The 26,499-nt window shown below is 32.3% G+C and overlaps 2 protein-coding genes across 3 annotated transcripts in view; one reads left to right on the forward strand and one right to left on the reverse strand.

Moving 5' to 3' along the window:
• Positions 1–851: 851 nt before the first annotated feature.
• tobi (target of brain insulin) lies at positions 852–26,094 on the forward strand. 2 transcript variants are annotated; one of them, XM_076499397.1, is made up of 3 exons: positions 852–6,291; positions 17,483–17,579; positions 25,817–26,094. In XM_076499397.1, the coding sequence occupies exon 1, from the start codon at positions 1,461–1,463 to the stop codon at positions 3,525–3,527; it is 2,067 nt and encodes a 688-aa protein (XP_076355512.1). In that variant the 5' UTR covers positions 852–1,460; the 3' UTR covers positions 3,528–6,291; positions 17,483–17,579; positions 25,817–26,094. The 2 variants fall into 2 exon arrangements, with proteins under 2 accessions (XP_076355512.1, XP_076355513.1); XM_076499398.1 differs by having other exon boundaries at positions 25,843–26,094.
• Positions 20,656–26,499, reverse strand: part of LOC143249484 (uncharacterized) — a 44,154-nt gene continuing 38,310 nt past the window's right edge. The window contains exons 14-16 of the mRNA XM_076499401.1: positions 22,078–22,270; positions 21,316–21,444; positions 20,656–21,090 (exon numbers count right to left, since the gene is read on the reverse strand). Of these exons, the coding sequence (XP_076355516.1) occupies positions 21,005–21,090; positions 21,316–21,444; positions 22,078–22,270 (408 nt within the window). The 3' untranslated portion in view covers positions 20,656–21,004. The remainder of the gene's footprint in view (positions 21,091–21,315; positions 21,445–22,077; positions 22,271–26,499) is intronic.

The following is a 26,499-nucleotide window of genomic DNA, read 5'->3' on the forward strand; positions in this document are numbered from 1 at the left end:
ACATAAAGTAAATTTTCTCGTCTAGAAGCATTTTCAGTTTGGATAAAATGCATCAAGTGCTTTATTCCTCACCGCTTGTTTTTTTGTTAAATACAACTTTATTATGCAACACTTTTTATGCTTATTTCATTACGTCTAACATCACTTACGTTGTTAATTAAATTCGTATAACTCGGTTTAATATAAACTTATATTTTGTTAAACCTTGTATTCTTAGGGCTACTCATTCATGCCCCTGTAGTCAGCATTATATTTATTGTTACTTCAGTATAATCACTTAAGTGCGACGTAGAACAACACAACCATTTTATATATTAACTATGCAATAAAACTCAGATTAAAACCTAAAAGAAATCCACACTTTTAACGAGTTGAAACTCTTCAGTTAACACCACAACAACTTTTAATACAATTAGAAACCCTAACATACAAATCATTAGTATCTTGATAAAACTCATATTTTTAATTGCAAGGCAAAACAAAGAGAAATCAATATCCATACGAACCATAATCTTTTTATCTATACAACGCATTATATAATAAAATCAGTAAATACATTTTAGCTACTCTCATAGCAAAGTACTGAGAAAAATCAGATCAAACTTAATAGTTTCATATGTATATATGTTTTGTATTTCCAAACTTATGTACGGAAAAGTTATTATGACAAAACTCAAACAATAATTCAGTGATTACTCCCATATCGCAAGTATACCTTATTTTATTTATTATTTTGTACAGAATTATGTAATGTTACTAATGGCAATCAAATCAAACACTGAAATAGCATAAAACTGAATGATTACGTAACATTATATTCTTAAATTTAAGAGTTTAAATCTGCTTACACTTCACTTCGGAAGGTGTGGAGAACTGACTTGTTATTAATCATCCACTCGTATAGAGCAGAGTCTTATTTCGCGTAGTGTTCGTCAGGGTGAGATGCTAGTCGCAAGATACACTGGCCTAATCCGTGAGTAGGTGGAGGGTTTGGAAACCAAATTATTCTGTTTTGAAGTGGAGTAGTCCATGACTGTAATGATAAGTCTGGACTTCTAGAGTCATTTTCAATATAACTTCGTGTAGTCAGGCGTAATTTCTTGACATACATATATTAAGACGCCAAAGCCATACTCTTCCCCTATCCCAAGCGATGTTATGTAAATTATTCGTACACTAGTTCACGTGTCTGTTATCTTTTTTCGCCTGATACGTTCGTGGGAAAGGGAACTCTGAAGCTGTAAGAGTCCGTTTAGCTTGTATAACAATCATTTTCTGCCGGTTCCTTTACAATGTACACAGTGACCACGTGAAACCTTGCAACTTTTTTTTTTTTTCTTCAAAACCTGAAGGTGTAACGCATATGGTCAGGAAGTGCAGGTCAATAGACTATTAACAGTACAAGTTCACGAACTTAGTTGTTGTTTAAAAAAATAAAAAAAAAATAAAAAAAAAACAAAATGACGGTATTTATGTTCGAATTACTTTTGGTGTCTTTAGTTTATAAATCAGTTGTTGGTAGTAACAGTTACGAAAAATGGATATTAGAGAGTGAGAGTACAGCTTTCAAAACTTATAAAATACTTGATGCCAGTGGGGGAAATGCTCGTTTGAAATTAAGCATTAAAGATAGAACGTGTATTTTAGACATTAGTTCAGGACTAAGATCGGATAAAGTAGAAGTTTCACTGGGAATTACAGACATGCCTTTAGATATTTTTGTTTACGATTGTATCAAATCAGGATATGTTACTGAGAGTGAGAATACTATATGTGCAAAGTATGGTAATCTCACTGTGGCAGTGGCACTGGAGCGGCATAATGAAATTTCAGTTCAGTGTTACAGAATAAAATGGTTTGGGAAAGGATCTGAAACAATGGATTGTTTAAATTTTGGAAAAGCATATGTATATGGAGGAGGAGAAAGATATGAACAGTATTGGCCTTTGTGGAGTCGAGGTGAATCTTTGATTCCCTACATTACTGCAGATAATTTCCACTGTTTGAATGGACAAGGGTCAGTGATTGAGAACTATTGGCTCACTTCATCAGGATTCTCTGTATTTGTTGACAGAGAAACACCACTTGCTGTTAGTTTTAATTACAGTCAAAGTGGCAGGCTGTGTTTTTCTGCAATATCTGAACAGCATCCTTACAAGAAGAAAGATACTTATGAAAACAGTATGCAGAATAAAGATTTAAGTTACACTATATGTTCTGGTTATAATGTGAAAAAAGTCCATGAATTTTCATCAAAAAAATGGTTTCAGAGACCTGAAAAGATTCCAGAAGCCAAACTTTTCCAGCATCCAGTGTGGTCAACTTGGGCAAAGTACAAAGCTAATATAAGTTATGAAACTGTTATGACATTTGCCCATGAGATAAGTATACATGGGTTTTCATACAGCATTTTAGGAATTGATGACAAATGGGAGAGTTGCTATGGTGAAATGGAGTTTGATAAACAAAGGTTTCGTGAGCCTAAAATAATGAGCCAAAAGCTGAAAGAAATGGGTTTTTATACTTTATTGTGGGTGCATCCATTTTGTTCAGTTATGTGTGAGAGTTTCAAAACTGGAGCCCAGCATGGATACTGGGTAAAAAATGCCACAGGACATCCTCTGCTTGTGAAGTGGTGGAATGGAGTTGGAGCACATTTAGACATGACAAATGTGGTAGCACAAGAATGGTTTTTAAAACGACTAGAAACTCTTCAAAATAAATATAATATTGATACATTTAAATTTGATGCAGGAGAGATTTCTTGGCTTTCAGAAGGTTTTGTTCTTCATGATAAGATAATAGAAAACACACCAAATAAATTTAGTCAGTTGTATGTGGAAATGGCTCATAAGCTGGGATCCAAGGTTGAAGTTCGAGTAGGATTTGGCAGTCAACATGTTCCTATATTTGTTCGAATTTTTGATAGATATTCCTCCTGGGACTATGTTTTTGGCTTAAAAAGTATTATACCAACAGTCCTAACATTTGGAATAATTGGATATCCTTTCATTGTGCCAGATGTGATAGGAGGAAACAACTATGAGAATGAATCAGCTACAAATGTCTTGCCAACTAAAGAACTGTATATCCGTTGGGTTCAAGTAAATGCACTTCTGCCAGTCTTACAGTTTTCAATTTCACCTTGGCAGTATGATGAAGAAACTATAAAGATTAGTCAGAAAATGGTGCATCTTCATCAAAAATATTCTTCTCTTATCATCAGTTTGGCAGAGGAAGCTGCTACTTCAGGAAATCCCATCATTAGACCTTTATGGTGGGTTTCTCCAGATGATCCTGAAACATGGGTTTGTGACTCACAGTTTTTAGTAGGCAATGACCTTCTTGTAGCACCAATCTTGGAGGAAAATGTTCGACATCGAGACATCTATCTACCCAAAGGACTGTGGAGAGAGATGACCAACAATGAGATATATAATGGCCCTCGCTGGCTTAGACGCCATCAGGCTAACCTAGAGCACCTTCCACATTTCCTGAGAGAAATTTCAGACCATAGTGAACTTTAACTTTGCCTAAAATTTCACATGCTGAATTTTGTCTTTTCAGAAGTCTTATCTAAATCATTTTTTTCTTTACAGTGATTATTTTCTTTCTTCAAACATTTTCCCAATTAATTACTCGTGTACAACATATAATAAAATAACATCAATTTAGCTTGTTTTATCTACAATATATAGGGTCTCAAATTTGTTATGATTCAGTTTATTTCTTTTTGCATGCTGACCTGATAACCTAATTAATGCCCTCAAAGGACTTCTTGAATTTAAAAATCTATATATCGTTCTTTTAAAATAAAAAATGTGTTAAATTTCTGTTGATGGTAGAATTGCATTAATTATATCTAACATCCTCCTTAATGTAATTTTTGAAGCTGTTTTTACTGTAGGTAAGGGTTATATGGTTTAATTCTTTTTTTACCAAATGAAAACAAGGCCTTGAAAGTAATTTACTTCTTGTACATAAGATGTACTTACTATTATCAATGAGTTGTTAAAGTTATATTGATGTGCTAATGGAATTATCTGCTGGATGTTGTAGGGCTTTTGCAACTTATATATATTTAATAAATTGTTAACAAGGTAATTCATTCATTTTAAGGAGCTATTGAATATTAAAGATCCATACTAAATGTTATTAATATGTACCAACTTAAATTTTCATTTAGTCTTGTGAATATAATAACAATAACTTTGGTAGTTTACAATATACCATTTTATATGTTTCAACCATGAAGCAGTTAAAAATTAAAGTTGGGCAGGATAATTCTTGTACAAGCTATCTATTTTATAATTATATCCATCAAACATAGAATCCACAAAGGAGTGGCACACTGAACATTTCACACACACAAAACATGTCAATTAGTGTTAATATTCATATTTGAAAAATATGCATTGTTAAGAAAAAAGTGCTTAAATAAAGGGTAATATTGCTAATATATAAACTGAAAACAGCAGTGTAACAAACCATATGTACCCTCATACTTAATTATTTTGAGGGATTTAAAATTATATCTAGAAAATAAGCTAAAAATTACACTTCATTGTTAGAATAAATTAACAGTGTAGTGGAGTAAAAGTATGTATTGCTGTTCTGTTCATTTTCTTTGCTGATACTGTATAAAGTTTATTGTTCATATATTGTCTAACTAGATAAAGATAATAAAAAACAAGTGTGAATGTATATTAACACTGTTATAGAAAAAAGCTCCAGTTATTCATGTACATCTAAATAAATATCTATTAGGGATGTCTTAGTTATGTTTACAGATATAGTTATATGTTCCTACTTTAAAATTTAGAGTTTAATGTGAACTTTCAATATCAAGAAATGATGCTGTATAGAGGAGAAAGCAAGTTGTCCATGGATTGGTAATTTTAATGATATTCATGTAATTAGTCTTTTATATATGGAAAGTGGTACAGCTTAGCACCGATATCAAAAGTGTCAGATGACTGTGTACACCTTTTTATCCATGGGAAATTCAATTATCTTGAAGGCAGGACTATATTTACATTTCTGCCAAGGTGTGCATGAGCTACTTTACATGTATGTTCTTATGTATATCCTTTTTGTGTACTTGTGCAAATTATCATGTTATATAATAACGAAAGTTGTTTTGAAACCATGATAATATAATTTATTAAATATTATTTTAATGTATACTTTTCAGTCTATGGATTACAACTTCCTGATATATCTAGAAATAGTTTCATTATTTCTTTATATATTATTATTAGTATGTTTGGTTAGTAACACAGGTACATTAGTTAGCACACCTGTAAAAAAGGATTAGAAATGAGTTATAATCTCTATTATTAACAGGCACTAAATTGTATGGTACATAATGCCAGAACTTTCAAGATAGTATTGTGTTGAAACATCATAGTAATTAAAAGTGTGTGATTAGGCCTATATTTAAAGTGCTTTTTCTGCATGTTGCTGCAGATAAGATCTTTAATTCCATATCTTATCAGGATAGCTAATCTTTACCCTCCATAACCTTTGTTGAAACACTATTTATATTATTAATCTAATTAATAAACAGCAAAAACTAGAAATGTGTATAAGGAATGCTTATGTTGTTCTTGTTTTCTTAATGTTTCAAGCAGTATACTGCCTCTGTTGAAATTCTAATACCCAGACAGATTTGAACTATTCAAATAGGTTGATGAATAGCTTCCAGTCCCTCTGTATTTTGTTTCTGTTCTTTCTGGAAGTATCTAATTATTTAGTGACAAACTGAAACAGAGAAGAAAAATCAGATTTTAAGGATGCCTCATACTGGCAGTTGGTGATACTTCTCAGTACCCAAATTACTTTTATTTGTGAAGTGTTTGCATATACAGAAAGAAACTTGTATGATGGTCTTTGTGTTTCCAAAAGGGAAGAAGCAATATAAATGGAGAAGATGTACAGGACATCCTAAAGTCACGAATGGCAGTGTAAGAAATGATACATTAAAAGCTTCAACGATTAAGTTAATTACATAAAGATAAATCTTCTTGGATTGATTATCCAACAGATAAAGATAACAAAACAGACTTCTCGCATGAAGCAGCCCATTATTATAACAGGTGCAAGAACACCATTATATTCTGTGTAGGTTTTCTCAGAAACCTTTCTGCATCATATCTTTGTTTGGTTCCTGATGGGAAGGTCTGTGATGCATTGAAAGATCTATTATGTTGGTATAAAAGTGCTCCAAGCTGAATTCTGCATAACAGAACTCAACCACCTCCAAAAAAAGAACTAGATGTTCTTAAAATGGTAGGTAGTAGTTGAAGCAAGAATACTGGATTCATGTTTTTATTATTAAGTAGTTTATTATCCTTATAAAAAGTCCTTTATTCTTCTTTTCAAAATAAATAGCATAATATAATTAAATTATTGTGACTACCTTAGCAGGAACAACAAATGTATATAAATACAATTGAACCACATTCATTCTTATTATGAGAAAATTATTTTCCTAATAGGATTTAAATAGTTACAAGCTCTGCAAGTTGTTGTTTTTCTTAAGCCTCACCTGTTTTGTTTATCACTACAAAGGATTATTTTTCAGATGATGTTTTTTGCCCTGTGAAGAAAAATTATATTTATTTCAAATTTCTTATGCCAATAACACTGTGTAACTAAATCTGGTTTTCAGGCCTTGATAAGTAAAACTGCCTTTATAATTCAGTTTAGCTTTTCAGATGAAATGATTTTGTTACTTACTTTCATCTTTTTGTGCTAAATATGTGTAAGAAAATAAGTAATGAATTATTCATTAACCCTTAAGTGGCAACCATCATCAATTGATGCTGCTACCTACAACATTCCTGCTGTTTAAGGGTTAACAGGTACAGCAGTTGTAGCACAACTTAAAGTCTTTTCATAATTTGATCTATATATATATATATATATATGTGTGTGTGTGTGTGTGTGTGTGTGTGTGAAATATGGAAGATATATTTTGTAGAAAGTAAATTCTATTCAACAATACTACTGAAAGCAGTAAACATTTTAGAATAAATGTGTTATTTTACCATATTTTAAAATGCTGCATGAAAACTTTTGTACATGTACTTATGCCTGTTTCATGTATAGAGCAAAGGTGAATTTGATATACTAAAAAGAGAAAATTTATGTTGTAAATAAAATATGCATTCTATAGATCACAGAAAATGAAGTGATTGAGGTGTTTAAGATTGTTGAAGGAATTAATACTATAGATGCATTATTGTTTTTCATATTCAGTAGTGAGGATTATAAGGCTAAGGGACACAATTATAAATATTGACAGGGTAAGAGTCGTCTTCAGTTAAAAAACTTTAATTTTTTTAACAGGGTGGTTGGCCTTTGAAACAAATTACCTTGTGATGTGGTGCTTGCAATTAATTTAAGGTAGTTTAAAGAAAGGTTTGATAAATATTTGAATGATAAATGATTTATTGTAGAAAGTGAGATGGCAACAAGGTCCCTTGTTGTCCTTAAATTATATGTTTGTATGTATACTAATAACCTTTTAGAAGAGACAATACAAGTAACATAAATCTTGTATCCTTTGGTAGCAAATCTCAATAATTTTAGAAACATCCTGTTGTTTGTTACCAGAATAATCTAGTTTTTTATTTAACAATATCGTATGATGGAATTGCAATAAGAACAAGGTTAGGATCATTACATAATAACCACTTCATGAAGAAAAATATTTGGAAAATTGTCCTTTGAGTTTCGGAGGTATTTATTGTTACTTGTGTCATTTTTAGCATTGATCAGTTTTTGGATATTAATAATCAAGTATTACAGTAATACAAAATTTACAGTAGCACACCATTAGGAACTTGAACTTATTTTTCTTAATACACAATAATAAAGCATAATATAATAACTATTTATTTGTTGTTAAGCACACAATTTACAGTTGAACATTGATAAGAAACAAACTTTCTTTTCTTAGTAAATGATAATAATGCATTCTAGAATAATTAACTGTGTATTTGTTGTTAAGTGCACAATTTACAGTTGAACATTGATACTTTCTTTTCTTAGTGAATGGTAATAATGCATTCTAGAATAATTAACTGTGTATTTGTTGTTAAGTACACAATTTACAGTTGAACATTGATAAGAAACAAACTTTCTTTTCTTAGTAAATGATAATAATGCATTCTAGAATAATTACCTGTGTATTTGTTGTTGAGCACAAACTTCCACAATGGGCAATCTGTGCTGTGTCCATTATGGCTATCAGAACCTGATTATTTTTTTTTCTTTATAAACTCTCAGAATTTCCACTGAGCCATATTTTACACCAAGAGTTTTGGACATGTAAATATGTGAGGCATAAAAAATAGAAAAATTGCAATATAAAATGTATCTGACATGTACAAGAGGCAAATTATCTTGATCGTGTATAATGTGTATAATACAGATGTGAATTCCATTTCTGGCTATGCCAGAAAAGTCTAAGCAATGTGACATAATACATTTAAATGAAATTAGATAAACATGACACAGACTAAACCTGATTCACAATATACCTGCCATTGTAACTGAAATCACAGCTGATGTCTGTGTGTGTGCATTTGTGAACATGTAATTGATTTTGTGTGAGCCAACTTTGTTGAGTGAAGAGGAATATGGTGTTATCAAGATAATGTTATATTACTTGCAGTGGGAATGATGGACTTACATGCATACTAAGTGTAATTATTGTAGCTTTATGCTTCATTTGTTGCCCATTAAATTACAATCATGCAACAAAATATTGTGAAATAATTTAGCATCGCCCTTGAATACTGGTCCAAAACTACATTTAAAGTTGTGTAGCTGTTGTTTCCAATATTGTACTTCTCTCTCACTCAGAAGATTAACTTTTTGTATTTTGTTCTGCTCTTTTATAACACTTGCCATAAGACTATTGGAATGAAAGATTACAACATGTTTCTCGTGCAAATCAACATGCATCATCTCTCCATCAACTGGAGAACACTACTGTCACATGATGCATGTGACTTCCCCTCTGCATGCCACTACCTAACTATCACTTCTTGTTGGGCAGTGCTTGAGTACAGATGTCATTCTTTTGTTCCAGTTAAGTTATGGAGTAGTTTACATTAGTTTAACTGTGATTAATTTAATTTATTTTCATTTTCTCTTGTTTGTTTGATGTCAAGCGTGAATTCCAAAGTTAACTTTATCACTTTCGGTCTATCTCATTCATCTGATGCCTTGCTTCAGGCTGCAGGTACGAGTAACCTTTTAAGGGATTTATTGGCATTTATTTGCAGGGGTATGAAGTGTCATGTGGAACAATAATTGTTTCTTCCCATTGTCTCTTTTGATCCTTTGCCCCTCTCCCCCTACTCGAAGTTTGTTGTGTCTTCCTATACTCTGCCTGAGTATTTTTATTTAGCTCTCTTAAGGTTTCTAGGATTATATTTCTCACATATCTGATGTTCTGTCTGTTGCTCCTACTTCTTATGACCTGAGTCTTTCCCTTGTACATGATTCTGCCTGCTAATCTTATTTAGTTTTTTCCCTGAACTTCGGGTTCATGCTGAGCTGGTGATGACATTAGTATATCTTGTCCTCTATGGGCTTCAGATCAGTCCATCTCTGTTATCGTTGGGCTGACTGTCCTTATCTAGAGGCCCGGCATGGCCAAGTGTGTTATGGCGTGTGACTCGTAATCTGAGGGTCGCGGGTTTGCATCCCCTTCGCTCTAAACATGCTTGCCCTTTCAACCGTGGGGCATTATAATGTGACTGTCAATCCCACTATTCGTTGGTAAAAGAGTAGCCCAAAAGTTGGCAGTGGGTGGTGGTGACTAGCTTCCTTCCCTCTAGTCTTACACTGCTAAATTAGGGACGGCTAGCACAGATACCGTAAATTCCGGCGTATAAGTTGAAAATTTAACACCAAATTTCAAGTTTAAAAATCCATCCTCGACTTATATGGCGGTGACGTTTTTCATGACATGAATTCTAGTAAATTCAGATTCGAGAAAACCATTGCAAATCAAAATTATATGATATGACATATAGGTATTTATTTATAAAATAGTAAAATACTAGTAATCCTACTCAACATGAGATCGATCAAACACAAAGTCCCATTCCTCACCATTCAAATGGTCATTGTAAGGATCCTCTTCTTGAATAATGTCATGCTCCACTGATGATGAGGGGATATCGTCATCCTCTTCCCATAACATATCATCCTCCATTACCGTCCATCGCATTGGTAATTGAGCATTTTTTGAATGAGTTGACAACGATTTTAGATCAATAGAGTCCCAGGAATCTTTTACCCACTGACACACTGTAGGCAAAGATGCAGCACGCATATTTCGGCGGCAGTGTAAGTTTTTTGACCGATGCCATCCACTCATTCCACTTGGTGCGCATAGAATCCTTAAATGGTTTATTTAACGATACATCCAGAGGTTGCAGTACAGATGTTAATCCACCTGGAATCACCGCCATATCTGTTTTTTCGATTTTAATGCTTTTTTCGTAGTATCCGTTAAATGTGACTTGAACATGTCCCACACTAACAACAATTTGGGTTTAAGCATGGCGCCTGGCCGATGGGCCCACACTTCGTTAATCCATTTGACACATCCACTATCGTCCATCCATCCTTTTTCTTGTACATGAACCACAACTCCTGGCGGAAACTTGTCTTTTGGCATCGTTTTTCTTTTAAATATTATCATAGGTGGCAGTTTCGTTCCATCGGCGAGGCAGGCCAATCTGACGGTGAAGTGTTGTTTTTCGTGCCCTGTGGTCTTCACCAGAACTGTCTTTTCTCCTTTTTTGTTAATTGTAGTGTTGCCGACGACATCAAAAAACATGGGCGTTTGGTCCATATTTCCAATGTGAGCCATATCGTATTCATTTCGTTTTCTTTGATTGATGACAAAGGTCTGGAATTGTGTGATCTAGTCCAAATCTTTCGGTAGCTGTTGAGCAATTTTTGTCTTTTGACGAATGACCAGATCATGACGATGCATAAAACGAGAACACCAACTGACTGTTGCCTTAAAATCCATGCTGTCTTCTTTATTCTTAGCTGCCCATTGTAAAGCTTTCAGTCGGATAAGGGCTCTTGTTACGATTCTGCCACATTGACGTTCAGATAACACCCATGTCGCTATTTCCTTCTCTAATCTTGGCCATTTTTCTTGATTTTGACCACGATTTGCACATTTGGTTAAGGGCAATTCTTTGATAGTGTTTTCTGCCTTCCTCCAATCTCTGACCAATTTTTCACTTATGCAATAGTGCCGAGCTGCTGCGCTGTTGCTACTGTCTTTGGCTGTTTGAACGACTTTTATCTTGAATGCTGCATCATATTTCATCCTTCTTCGTGGTTGACTGGACATCTTGCTTGTTTAACGATTTATAATTATTTAAAAATTTGTCACTGAAATTTGTAACTGACATTTTGAAACTGGATAGACAGTTAAAAATTCATTCAGAGCCAATTGGTCAGCTAATTTCCTAGCTAAGCGTAGCAAGGTTAGACACACCAGATAAAAGAAAATCAATAAATTTGTCTAGACAGGATTACCGTAAGGTGCATAAAACGTGACACTTCTTCTTTTAGTGAAAGCCTTATTTGTCGAGCAAGCATGTCATGTTGGCCAATCAACGCAGATTTCTCACTTTACTTTGGCAATCGAAACGTCACGTGAGTGAAAGCGCGGAGAAGCGCATGAATGAGTCAGCAAAAATGAATTCTCAGAACACGTAGTGACAGAACTTTTGCTCTCTATTGTAAAGTGCAAATCTGTCATTTTTATGCCGACCAGAGGCGAGGCGTAGCTAGTCACAGCGGATAATAAGAATTCTTGAAAATGGCGCCGTCTGACAAAATCTGCTGATGACGCAGTTGATTATTGAATATCACTTCCTTAGCTACACCTCGCCGCTGATGCCAACTGAAATATTCTGACCAAGCGATTTGAGCCAGAGAAGGGGGTCGACTTATACGGCAGGTACATGTCAAAATCATGATTTTTAGGCCAAACTTATAGACCTCGACTTATACGCCACGTCGACTTATATGCCGGAATTTACGGTAGTCCTCGAGTAGCTTTGTGCGAAATTCAAAAACAAAACAAAAACAAACAAACCTTATCTAGACCAACAATTGTTGGATTCATTTTTGCTTCTTTGGAGAAGGAGGCTTGGAATCACCCATTCCTCTATCAGTATTCCTATCTTCATCTTATAATGATTATTTTGTTACAGTACCTTTCCTTAATCCATCTCTGGGCCAAGTATCTGCACAGAAACCCTGATGGGTTTTCTGGGGATGTCTGCTCTCCCCTCACTTCTGCATTGGCCTGCCAGCCATTTTCAGCTTTGAACCTAAAAACATTGTTTCTTTGTTATTCAGACCTTTTTGGTAATGATGCCATATTGTTATGAACCTGTCTGCTAGCTCCTTATCTTATAATTTATTAAATGTTTGACCTGATTCTGGAGTCTTAGGAGTCATGGGTCATTTTGGTCCGACAACAATCTACTCTTTTTTATCTGGTGACCCATTTGGAGCTGAGCATGGTACTGATTCCTATCTCCTGATCCTTGCCAGTTCCTTCTTCCCACAGTGCCTTTGGTTGTTGTTTTTTATGACAAAGCGTGATATGCCAACAATGGTTCCAGTGACTACCTAGTGGGAGCTTGTCTGATGGCCTTCATTCATTGGTGGAGCCCTTTCATATCTGATGTTTGAGTTCATAGAGTAATGTCAGTAGGTTTCATCTTTCCATTTCTAACATCTCCATTATCCAGTGTGTCTGTTTTCTCCTCCTCAAGATTTCTTGTTGCACCAGTGTTTTTACAAGGCAGTTAGAGCTGTTTTACTCCTGCTTATTTGTGATTCCCAAAAAGACCAGGGACTGGAAGCCAATCAATGATCTATCCAATCTCAGTCAATACATTCACACCTCATGATTCACCATGGAATGCTACATTACTGTTTTGGTGGGCTTTTTATCTGGGTCCTTGGATGACCAAGATGGATATCTCTGATGCTTATCTGTGTATTACCATCTTGGGCCATTCTCATCCTTATCTTCAGTTTGTCCTTTCTGAGGTGGTGTACTCGTTTCTTACCCTACTCTTTGTGCTGGTTGGTACCATACATTTTTTTTCAGGTGGTGTGAACCTTTGATTTACATCTTTATGCCCTGGGGTTGCATTTCCACTTCTGTATGGATGACTGGTTTCTAATCACACATTATGAATAAGAGTTGATCTGTCATACTAGTCAGTTTTTTCTTGAAGTTGCTCAGACGGGCTAGTTGCTCAAACTGGAGAAGGCCTTCCTTGATCCTACCCAGTACCTTGTTCATTTGGGTGTTTTCTCTGGTTTTGTTCTATGTAACTGGTCATTTGGAACACCTTGTCTGCTTCTTGACTTTCTGCTTGTGAGGTTCTGTCACTTTTGGGATGTGTTATAATCACACACTATGAATAAGAGTTGATCTGTCATACTAGTCAGTTCCTTCTTGAAGCTGCTCAGACAGGCTAGTTGCTCAAACTGGAGAAGTCCTTCCTTTATCCTACCCAGTAACTTGTTCATTTGGGTGTTTTCTCTGGCTTTATTCTATGAAACTGGTCATTTGGAACACCTTGTCTGCTTCTTGACTTTTTGCTTGTGAGGTCCTATCACTTTTGGGATGTGTTATACTCTGACTTCTCTTATACTCATTGGTCAGGCTCATATGCATTCCCATCAACTGGCCCTCCACAACCAATGGAATCTTTTGGATTCTTCCATCACCCTTGCTTCCTACATTATGGACAATTTCTGATGGTGGTTGGACAAGGTTAATACTTTTGCAAGTGTCCCACTTTCTCCTCTGTGGTCAGGTTTCCATTTGTTCACAGATGCTTCCCTCCAGGACTGGGATGCATAGGTAAACCACCTTGTGAATAGAAGGAAATATCTATCAGAAATACATTTTATATAGATTTAAGAACAGGTATGGAATTCATCTACTCTCTGTGCAGGGTGAAAGTGATCTTGATGGTTATAACAACCATAATGACAGTGAAAAAGAAGAGGCTCCAGAAACTTGTGGGGAAATTTTTGAAAACTGCAGGGTTATGTGAGGATTCATTTCTTGGTACAAGCAGTAGAAGGCAGCCAATTACATTAGTTTTATTGGGACATTGAAGCCAAAGAGATATTGTACTTCACAGAACCAAAATACTATAATGAACTGTCTTGAGCATGACAAAGAATAACTTGCATCAGTTAACTCTTTTAAAATGCTGTTGGAAAAACATATTTTTGAGGGTGTGTATTTTGTTTAACAGTATGGATATGTGATGGCTAACATTCAATTTTTAAAATTTCCCCTTTTATGCAGTACTGACCATCATGATAGTTGATATATTTCAAATCTACTACCATTTCCCTTAATACAATAAAACTGCACGAGTGAGAAAATGTATGGAAACTGATGAATATGGGTGAGGATAAAAGCATCTGGAAAAGCTAAGAATTGTGAATATTTTACCCAATTTAAAGTAGCAGTAAATAAATTAGACAGAGATGCTTTATGAATAGTATTTAAATTTAGTACTAAGACTACAAGATAAGAACAAGCCTTCTACCTGTTCTATGTACTTACTCTTTTTTACATAACAGCTTGCTGATATATAACATGAACGTTTTTATTCTCATATGACAGTTGGTTATGGTATATCATCAAATTTTGTTTTCTAAAAATTAAACTATGACTGGGACGGACAGGCTATCATTATAAATCATTCTGCTGTCTTAGCAACTATTGTAGACATTTTCAACAAATGTTGGTTTGGCTTACATTGCTATTTTTTGTAGTTTATTGATGCACTGTAAGTCACATGCAATATTAACATTTGGTCATTCTTCATTTTTAAAGCATATCCATTGAGTATAACTAACAGTAAAGCTTCCCTCCCTTCCAATTATAAAGCTGGAGCTGAGAGTGGTTGAGAGCATAATTCAAGTTAAGTACTAATTGGTTGTGATGTTTAAAAAAAATAAAGATAAATACTGTATTTATCCATTAAACTGAATAATTAGTGTATTACACATTTGAGAAATAAACTAGTTTTGTTATATAAAAATATTTACAGACAAATCTACAGCCAGCTTTTATAAAGACCATGTGTTGAGTTTAGTTTTAGGTGTTACCTGCAGATGTTCTGTTAAAAACAGAATACACATTAAGGTCCAGTCTAACATGAACTGTTGTTATACTTCAATAAGTTAAAAAGCTTAAACTAGATGCTTTTAGAAAAGATTAAGTTATAAATATTTTGTATGTCATAAAGATAAAATAATAATTAGGTGAAACTTGTTTAGCTGTTCTTTAATTTGTTATTTTTAATGGGATTTTTTTCTTCATTCATTAAACATTGTATTTACACAGATATTTAAGAGAATCATGTAATAGATGGTTTTCTGTTTCCTGTCTCCTTTTCTGGGTTTAATTTTATGACAAAAAACTTAGTATTTATTTCATTAAATAATTCTGTTATTCTAGGATACAAGAGATTAATATTGTATGATATTACTTCTTCACGTAAATGTGTATGATATTGATGTAGGTTGTATAAGTGAAAGCATATTATTGTTAACTTGCTGTGTTATGGAAATAGTAATTAAAAATGACACATAGACATGTTTGATAAAAAGTGTCTATTGGAAAAAGTAAAAACTAAAAAGTTACAGAACTTTTTATTTTCTGACATATATGAAAAATATCCTTTCATACTGCAATACTGTTTTAAAGCAAGTTATAAGTAATATTTTTTGTAATACAATTTTTAAAGGCTATTAACACAGTTCAGTAGCCAGGCAATATTATTTTTTTTGAAGGCAAGTTTGTTTTAAGTGTGATATCCAAAGCCCTGTTGTATATGTAAATTTTAGAAGGAAATTTGGCAATAAATTTCTTGCTTCAAAACATCCTAAAATTAATAAACTACTGTAATGGGACAATACAAAAATTTGAAACTGTAAGTACTATACATTCTAGTATTACAGAAATATGTAATCAAAAAACAAAGCGAGGGAAAATCTAAATTCCCTCTTTCCTGTCTTTATATTGAAATTAATGTCTGTAGGGCAATCAGCATTTGAATTTTGTGCAAATGGAATAATAATTTATGGATTAAATATATATTTTTTAAAGCAGTTCATCTGTAGATTCATTTACTACCTGTGTGGAAATAATTAAAAATCAACAACAAAATCACCTGAATATATATACACACTCACACAAGAAAATCTGAAGAATTATTTGTATTAAAAGTAGACATTCTGTAAGGAATATACTATATGATTCTGAATATATATGCACATCAAACATTTATTTTAGCATTCTGTGATAACTATTTATTATCATGTTCCTGTAACTGTTAGTAGTGACAAAGGTAAAATATGTGCAAAAAATTCAATTCTGTTGTGTTCAAACAATGTGGTATTATAGGTATGAACTTAAGCAACAAAATATTTTAAACTGTGGTGAAAGTTGCTTAAAACATTATGGTTGTGTGTTATTGTGAGATTGCTTCAGGAAGTAAACCACATTTGGTTGTTTTCTCACTTTATAGTTGGCCATTTATACTGAAATTGAAGACTCAAATTTCCAGACTTTTGAGTGGTTGGTGTATTTCACTTGTAGATATAAAGAAATGTTTGTGCTAGCTAGTTATTTAACTTTCTGCACATCATGTTTGGTATATGAACTTAACATACATATAATGTAGTAGGTCTAGATATATACAGGTCATATGATGAAATAAATTTGAATTGGTAATATAGTAGATTTAGATTTATATAGTTCATATAATGCAGTAAAGAACAGGTTCATATTCAACCTAGGCCCAGCATGGCCAGGGCACTTGACTTGCAATCTGAGAGTCGAGAGTTTGAATCCCCTTCACACCACATGTGCTTGCCCTTTCAGCCATGGGGGTGTGATAATGTGATGGTCAATCCCACTATTCATTGGTGAAAGAGAAGCCAAAGACTGGACAGTGGGTGATGATGACTAGCCACCTTCCCTCTAGTCTCACACTGCTAAATTAGGGACAGTTAGTGCAGATGGCTCTCATATAGCTTTTCATTAAAATTCAAACCCAACCAATTTTTATTCAACCATTTACATTTGTGATAACATGAAAACTAAACCATTTCCTCTTTAATGACATTATTCATAACTAGATAAATGGAATTCTGACTGCATACAATGATGTAGTTTTATAAGCTATCATATAATGAAGTAAATTAAACTAGTAATTTATTAGATGTAGATATACAGGTCTTTCATATGCTTACATAGTGTTGTACATGAAACATATCTGTTGTAATTATTGTTTTTTTTATAATAAACAAGTGTGTCAAAATCTCTATCGATTTTTTAGGTGTCTAATTGTCTGGTATCTATTTGTCCTAGATTTGAATGACAACTTTATGCAGAATGGACTAAATAACTAAATCGGAAGCACCTTTGTTCAAGCATAGCTGTTTGTAATTTTGAACTACAAACCAGGGTAAGGAAACCAATTTGATTGATTGCCATTGTAATAAGTACCCATAGTTGAAGGTACAGTGTTTAGTTGCACCATAACTAAAAATCAGATCTGAAATCCCCAGTCCAATATGCTAACCACTAGGCCCTAGTTTTATTTGTGAAACTAAGTATTATATATATATCAGTGTATGTATTCTCCAATCATACTGATGTAGTGGTCAGAAGTGAGGGATATTTTGTATAATTCATATAATAGTGTAATTTTTTAAACAAGAAAGGAAATACAAGGATACTAGAAGACCTACTTTATGACTGAGTACTTTGTATCTAGCAGATTTTGCATTAAATACATAAAACTACTCTAGACTTGCATGTTGGGGCTCTTATTAGTTTGTAAAGGATTGGACTTTACTTACGGAAACTGTAGGTTAGGATGTTTTGTTTCGTGGGAATGTTATAAATTACCTTAAGGTCTATGTAGACCCTTTCATTGATTCTGGGTTAAACTTTTGATGCATCAGTGAGATTTCAAACTTGAAATGGTGAACACTGATGGAGTCCTGGATTAATTACTGACCATGTGATATAACAATATCAGAAGTCTTCACAGCTTAAAATTGATGTTCATTTTAACTTGTATTTAACCCACTAAAATTTTTCTGTGAAAGATGGATATTACTATAAAACCACAAATTTCCCAAGAAGATAGTTTATAAAAAGATGCATTAATCTTAAATAAACATAATTGCATAATTATAAAACCTAGATGAATATATGTTCTCCTGAGAGCTTCACCAAGTTCACTCCCACAGCTTTAAAGAATTAGTAAATAACACCTTTGATTGGCTCATAATTTTTTTCTTACATGTATCCTGCTAAAACATTATGAAAGAAGAATTTTATGTACTGCAATTCTTTATAATATACTACAAATACATACTTAAACAACCTGTGTACATTATACATTACTAACATTTTGTAGCAAATATTTTGAAGTTTTTCAGTTTGATACTATGTATACACATGGTAACATATTTACACTTTACATATTAAGTCACCAGAGGCATTGCAGTGTAATTAAAATAACATTCAGAAAAAACTTCATTTATTACATTGGTTTATGAAAATAACTTTATATTTGGAATTTATATAGATAGAGTTATAAAGTTTGTTGGCCTATTTTAACTTGACTAATCAGAGAGTTACAATACATGGCAGATGAACTAATGACATGGTAGCAAAGGTATTTTTAGTATGTGGCAAAAATACTTGCAACCATATGATGCTAATCATTAAATTCTTACAGCCAATCGATAACAATCCTCTATGTAGTTACTACAACTGCTTTTATTTCTGAAATGTCATGTCTGATTTCCAACAATTTCAATTTTAGGTTGTGATCCTTGGTATGACTCAGAGCTAAGCATGAAAGCTTATCATGCTGAATATATAATTTATATACCAATGATGAGCACAGCAAACATAACTCATTACATAGTTTAGTGCTTAACACTAAGAAAAACTTAGTGTCATCTACTATCTTTCATGTCAGCAATGATAAACCAATAAAAGTAGCTTGATAATAAAATCAGTAAAGATTAATCTGAGATCATACTGGTCATTTTGTATATTTGTTGGTTTTTGAAACCTCCCAAATATATTCAACCAACATCTTGACAATCTATACATGCAGTGTTGGGTAGAGCATTATCTTACATGAAGACCACTTCATTTACATCTTCTACTTCCCAAAGTGTGAAAAATTAATTATATTTGATGCTGCTTTCATATAGTCCTTGATATACAAAGTTCACAATCAAGACCTTATTGTAATCATTATTTTTGGCTCTGGAATTGTAGTTCCTGTCATCTCATTATGTACCTACCAAATATCATAGGGCTCTGTTGACTAGTTTTCCAATTATGGACTAACAAATTTTATAATTACTTTTTATATCATAGTTGTCTTAATAAACATTGTTAATGTATTTTCGTAGAGAACTGGGGTCAACTCAGAATCTACACAAGCTTGTAGATACCTATCTGCAAGTTCAATGACGTTCTAACTTTTCTTTCTTTTGCCATGAGCAGATATATATAATCCAGAGCACTGCAAGAGGTATTTGGATTTTATCCTACCATTCAAAAAGGATATTTTCCTTGAAACACATCAAATTTTATTAATTTTGGATGGGTAATAAAATATTAAAAAGGTGTATTTTTTATTGCATTGTATATAAATATACACCTGACACTATAAGAGTTGTTTATGTATGTACTGGACTGGTGCCAAATTATTTTGTGGCCCTGGAGCAGAATCTTATTATGTGTTCCTTGAATCTTATTTCAGTATTATAGAAAATATGAAAAGACCAATATATCAAAGCAAGTAATAAGTACAGAATTGATAAAAAAGAATGACTTTATAGTGCACGAAAACATGCATGTATTGAAAGTTTTTTGGGTCCTTGAGATTTGGATTCATGGAGATGTGCTCCTCCCCCTCCCTATAGCCAGTGCCTCGTATATGACAGTAAAGAGTTTAAAATATTTATAATATGTTAAATACAGGTCATTTTCATTAAAATTCATTTTAACTTTACTGTAGGGTACTAGACAAAAGTATTTTATTGTAAAAGATAATTTTATGTTTTGTAAAGAAATTTTACCATTAAAATGTTTTTTAAAACTTCTATACTGGTACACTCCAATAATTTATATTTACACCTTTTCCATTTCTACAGGGTGTTCAGAAAGTCACTTTGCACTTATATATTTATTAACAGACGTTTCAATATAGAATACAGGAGGTAAATATGAATGACAATTATAAACAATGTTGAAAATGACCCTCACTGGCATCAGTACAGGCCTGGATCCTTATTATTTTGTTTCTAAACACCGCTATCAGTTGCTGGCTTGAAATAGACTGAATAAAATATGATTACAAAACTGCACAGTCACTTTCCAAACACCCTGTAGAAAGAATATTAAGATCAAATAAATATTTTTACTACCTTATTTCAGTATTCATAAATTTTTACCATATTTTTCAATTCATATACTCAGCTACTAACTTATTAATGAATGAGATGATTAGTAAAATATTTGGTTAACAGCAAAAGTGATAGAAAACGTTTTGTATGCATGTCAATATGTGCATAAGGACAGTTATATAATATTGCCCTACCTTAAATCACAGAGTACACACACACCTACACATTCATTCTGTTGGCACATTAGTAACTTAATGTAAATGCATATCTTTGCAATCCAGAAACCATTGTATTTGAGTGATGTATTTTGAACTTGTGTTCATTCAGTATATAAATAATGGTTTTTATACACACACACAGTCAGCCCTTAAGCTTTTGAATATCAAGAGATCATTGCCAAACAGGCTTTAAACTGATATTGAAATTAGAGAGTCTACTTCTCTGATGGTCATAAAACAGAACACATGACACACAGTTCCTCTGGTGGACATTTTCTTGGAACGTAATCCTCTTCCATCTTTCTATGAATCTTTTCTGAAATACCGCAGTCTTGTTAAAAGTAAGTAAAACACATTATGAATAAAGAGTTTATCAAAATGTTATAATTTATTAATTCAATACATATGTTTTCTTGAAAAAAATTATACTTTAATCTGAGTCACATTTTTATCATTGATTTACTAATTTTTTTATACATTAAAGTAAATAACAAAAGAAAGTAATAATAGTTTTAGTATAACATTAAACAGTATAGCTAACCTGCTAAGTCTTGCTTCCCTATCACTACAAGTGCTTCAGACAGTTCTTTGAAAGGATTTTTTGTAGCAGGAAGTCCATGAAGCCATATTAACATCATTCTATAACCATGTTCTTTGTAGCTCAACTTCCCTGAAACCACATTTAACAGTGAAGTTAGATATTTTTTACACACTGAACTGCTAAGAACTCAATGTATTTATTTATCATATTATTTACAAAAATAAAGATTTAACTGCAATTCAATATGTTTGGAAAATATATTAATAATTTGGCAAATATTCAAAAGAATCAACTCAAAATGCTATTTAAGTAACTGTACGGTACACTGTTAGTACGAAAGAGTACCTACAGATTAGAAGTTACATATCACTTACATGATTATTTAATGGGAAAGATATTTCACATATTTCTTTTACTTTCTCATCCACTTTCAATGAAAATGTCTCTATTATTCTGAGGTTAACTTGGAAAATGTAAATCTTGATTACTGGAAAAAATGCCACTGAAATTAACAGTATCTAAGTTCCTGAATGTTTCAAGTTATTAACTGATCAAGTTCTGAAATGATGTCATAGAAATTGGTAAGAAACATATAATATCATTTCACTTATAATATTACAGTAATATAATTTACAGTTTTCCCTTGAAGAAGAAAGTTGCACCTTTTGAAACCACTTTGATTATATGTTTTTTACCATTTTATATTACAATAGAATTCAAGTTACTAATATACTATATATAATAGCTGTGAATTACATGTACCTGTATATTGATGTTCAATTGCTTTGATATGTTCTTCATTAAATTTCCAATATCTTGCAATATGTTTCCAGTCATTAGGTTCCAGGTAGCTTTTGGCTAATGTCCAAAATACCTGCTTCATTTGTTTTTGTGTAATTTCACCCTGTTCCACACCATATGCACACTTGTCAACATGTACAGGAGAATGACTATTCTGTTTAAAAAAAATTCAAAATTAACCATAAAAGTTAGCAGTACTTAACTTTACTGCTTAGTAGTAGTATATTACAAAAGATTTAATAATATACAATTGAATAAATGGCAAATTACAAAGGTGAAGAAATACAGAAATTAGACTTTTAGAAATAGATCACTTTAAAAATTATGGTTGTATTTTATTTTTCTAACAATGTTTTGAGCAGATGCTTTTTTTCTTAAGTGAGAAACAAGCCTATTTGTTAATGACGAACTATTGGGATATTTTAAAACAGGAAACAATACATGATAACAGAAAGTAATGCAAGATAGAAACATGAGAATTAAACAATAAAGTGATGAAAATATTACAAAGCTGAAGAAAAGTGCTAGTGATTAAGAATAAGGTAATAATAATTATTAAAAGATATAAAGCAACCATGAGAACAAGCTTAAAAATATTGAAAGAAATAAAGTACACAACTTTAAAGGCATTAAATAAAATAATAAAAACCGAACTATTCATAAACATCCAAAAGGACTTAAATAATCCAATCTGAAAATGATTTATTTTTCAATTTTGGGTTTTTTTTTATTGGCATTGGAGGGTGTAATGTTTCAACAGCTCAACAGAATGATCAGTTATGTTAAAGTGCTGAGCTGCTGGTTTATCTTTAACCAAGGTGTTACATAGTTGTTCTTTTATGTGTTCAGCAAGCGTATGACTGGTTTTTCCCACACAAATTTGATCACAAATAATACAATAAATTAAACATTTAAATATACAAGTGAAATGACGTTTTACAAAATTGGCTTATATAGGCCCCCTAACAGATGTTCTATGATCAAGTTCAAGTGATGAATCTGCTCTTTTGACAATTGTACATACCAACTAGTACTGGGATGGTGGTTATACGTCATTCACAAATTGACTATGGATAAATAAATTTTTTAATGGTAGTGTCTTATTTATAAGAAATTAGAGGTTTATTAAGGGGCATGTGACTGACAGTATTGTCCTGTGTTATGATGTGAAAATTGTCAAACAATATTTGGTACTTGTGTGTTGAATGAGTAATACATATGTGTAAGGGGAATATGTTTTTGATTAGTGGAATTAAAAGTGCATTGGTATTATAATTACTGATATGTTTTAAGCTAAGTGACCCCTGATGACCTGAATTTAAATGTTTGTTGTTTCTCCATTGAATATCTGTAGTATTCTGAAGAAAAGAAGAAGGGTAGCCTAAATACTGATCTTCTGTTATAATTTTGGTCATTACTGCAAAGTCTGTGTAATTTGAAGAGTTGTCATTTGGAAATGTATCTCTTGACATATGGAGGATGACTGGAGTGAAAATATAAGTAGCTATGTGTGTCCATCAGTTTGTAATGTGCAGATATAATATATAATAATAATAATAATAATAAATTTATTAAGCAATAAATTAGACACAAAAAATCAAATATCAATATAAAACCATCAACAAAGAGTTAACTCGTCCTGTGATGGTTAAACACATAATAAAGTAAAATCAAAACTTACAAAATCAATATAAAGTTCCCAGAATATTATCATCAGTATTTAAGATCCATTGTTTTAAGTATTTCTTTTGATTAACACGATTAATAGAAGATCTTATACTATAAGGAATAAAATTATGAATACGAGGTGCCAAATAAAGATATTGATGAAGTGTAACTGTTTTACGTGGTGTGGGTACATTAATTGGAAAAAAAAAGATTGAAGTCGTGTAAAATATGAAGTGACTTTAAAAGGCCTATTAAAAGAAACATGCAATGTAGATAAAGCTAAAAAATATAAATAAAGTTTATCATATGAAAGAGGGAGTTAAATTTACTGAAATCGGTATCAAGCCTATGAGTAAAATAAGAGAGAAAACACTTTTGCAACTTGTGAATAGGAATTAAAAGTCTTATATGTGCCACCCCAAATTGAAATACAATATTGTAAGAAAGATTGAAAGAGAGCATAATATACACTTAACAAAATATGATAAGGAGCACATTGACTAAGTTCAAAATTAGCATAGAACTATATTTTAATTTACTAACTAAAGAATTAATATGAAATTGCCAATTTAATTTTCGATCTAAAATAATTCCTAAATATTTAACAGAGGAAACTTGAGTCAATTTGGGACATTTACAATTAGGGTAAGTATAACAATCACTAGAATGATAAAAAAATAGAAGGAAAGGCTGGAATGGCACCATAAAGGTTAAACTGAAGAAGGAAAGATTTAGATATATTTAAGGATAAGTCATTACAGAAAAGCCAATTTTTAATTTTATTAAGATCACTAGAAATAATGGCTTCATTAATTAGATTTGGCTTACTATAAACAACAGCAATATCATCGGCATAGGCTTGGATATCTCCAAAAAACTGTTGGTAAAGAATATCATTTATATAAATGAGAAATAATAAAGGGCCCAGAACAGAACCTTGTGGTACTCCAACATTAATTGTAAGCCAATCACTATAATTATTATGGACACAAACCGATTGCTTTCTATTGTGAAAGTAAGAAAAAAACCAATCAAAAACAATGCCTCTAAAACCATAATAAGATAATTTATTTAACAATATTTTATGATTAACAGAATCAAAAGCTTTGGCTAAGTCAAGAAAAACAGATACTGCAAGATTTCCACTATTAGTTACATAAATATTTATGTGAAGAAATGAAATGGTTTGATGGGAATTAGAAGTTGTGTACTGGGGGTGAGAAGTTAAAGAATTTAAAGAACTGAAAGAAAAGACTGACTTCATCATTAGTGCACGTAGCTATACTGAAAATATCATTAATATATCTGTAATATAAAGCAGGGAGGAGGGTGCTTGTATAGTTACAAAATATACAATTTTCAATGTAACAAACAAACAGGTTAGGTGTTTATAATAACATATATGTACATGTAGAGAATAATTAGAACCATAAAACTTTCAATCATTATATATTTTACTTTCTGCTATTTTGAAGAGACAGAAACAACACACATACAGTTGTGAAAAGTCATTAACAAGATGACTTTGTTTCATTCATTCTACTGCTAGGATTTGTGTTGATATTTCCTGAATATCTAAATTCAGCTAAACAACAAACTATATGTTGTAAAGTTACAAAAGAATTACTAGGAATTTACACTGTTTAATTTACTGTTGGTTTATATAATGATCTTTTAAAATAAGTGTATAAAAAGGTGCAAAAAAGTAGGTAAATCAGATATCTAAAACTCATCAGTATCATTTCATTTATAGCTTTACAGTGAGATACATTTTGATATGTCTGGTAAGAACATTTGAAGCAAGTGTGTAAAGAGTAGAATATACAGTTGGGTATATTATATTAGAACAATTTTGAATATACAAGTCAGCAAGTCATATTGATTATTGCAACTGGTATAGTCATTGTGAAATGGTATGTATAAGAATCACATTTTGACATTGTTCAGTATTTTGTAGGTAATGAACATAATACTGCTGAAAATTGATTGCTTTTGTAACAGCCTTTCTGAAGCAAAGTATTCATACATTTAGGTCATAAATGTGCATTCACATCATAGCTTTGGAACTCTGAAGACTGAGGATATCCATTGTATGTGATGACACTGGAAAACAAAGGAATGTGGATTAACTTGAAAACCCAAGACCTTACAGAAAGAAACCTGCAACAAGTCCTAGTCCATCTGCAGTGAGCAGAGTACAGTGTCTTGTAATATCTAAGAATCCACAAACACAGAAGCATTGGTAAAAGCATCCATGTCTATGTCCCAGACAATAGTATTAAACTTAATAAAAAAAAAAAAAAGAAAAAAGGATCTCTATCTGGAAATGAAGCCCATAAAGTCTGGATTCACCAAGGCAAGGCTTCCAGTCATTCAACAATTGCATATCTGCCAGCAGATGGAAAATGAAATGGGTATTAATGCTATTCTATACAAAAACATATTAGTCAAGTTGCAGGATGCATGTGCCTTTGGATTTCTGTGCAATTAAAGTTTTCTGAAGAGCAAAGGGCAAATGCCATCCTCATATGTTAGATGGATTATGAAAGTTCTCAAGGAGGAGTGGTAAGCTTTGGATATAACGTCCTTATGATGGAGACACTTGCATTGGAAACTATACTGGAGTGCTATTATTAAGATGTGTGCTCATCAGATAAAGCACCACCAGACATTGTGACATGGACAGTATTGACATGGCTAGGGCTTCAAAATTAA

This window comes from Tachypleus tridentatus, chromosome 4 (assembly GCF_004210375.1).
Source record: "Tachypleus tridentatus isolate NWPU-2018 chromosome 4, ASM421037v1, whole genome shotgun sequence".
NCBI lineage: Eukaryota > Metazoa > Arthropoda > Merostomata > Xiphosura > Limulidae > Tachypleus > Tachypleus tridentatus.

Excerpts from the sequence above, each read along its gene's own strand:
- tobi (XM_076499397.1), top strand. The coding sequence starts at position 1,461 with ATGACGGTATTTATGTTCGAATTACTTTTGGTGTCTTTAGTTTATAAA.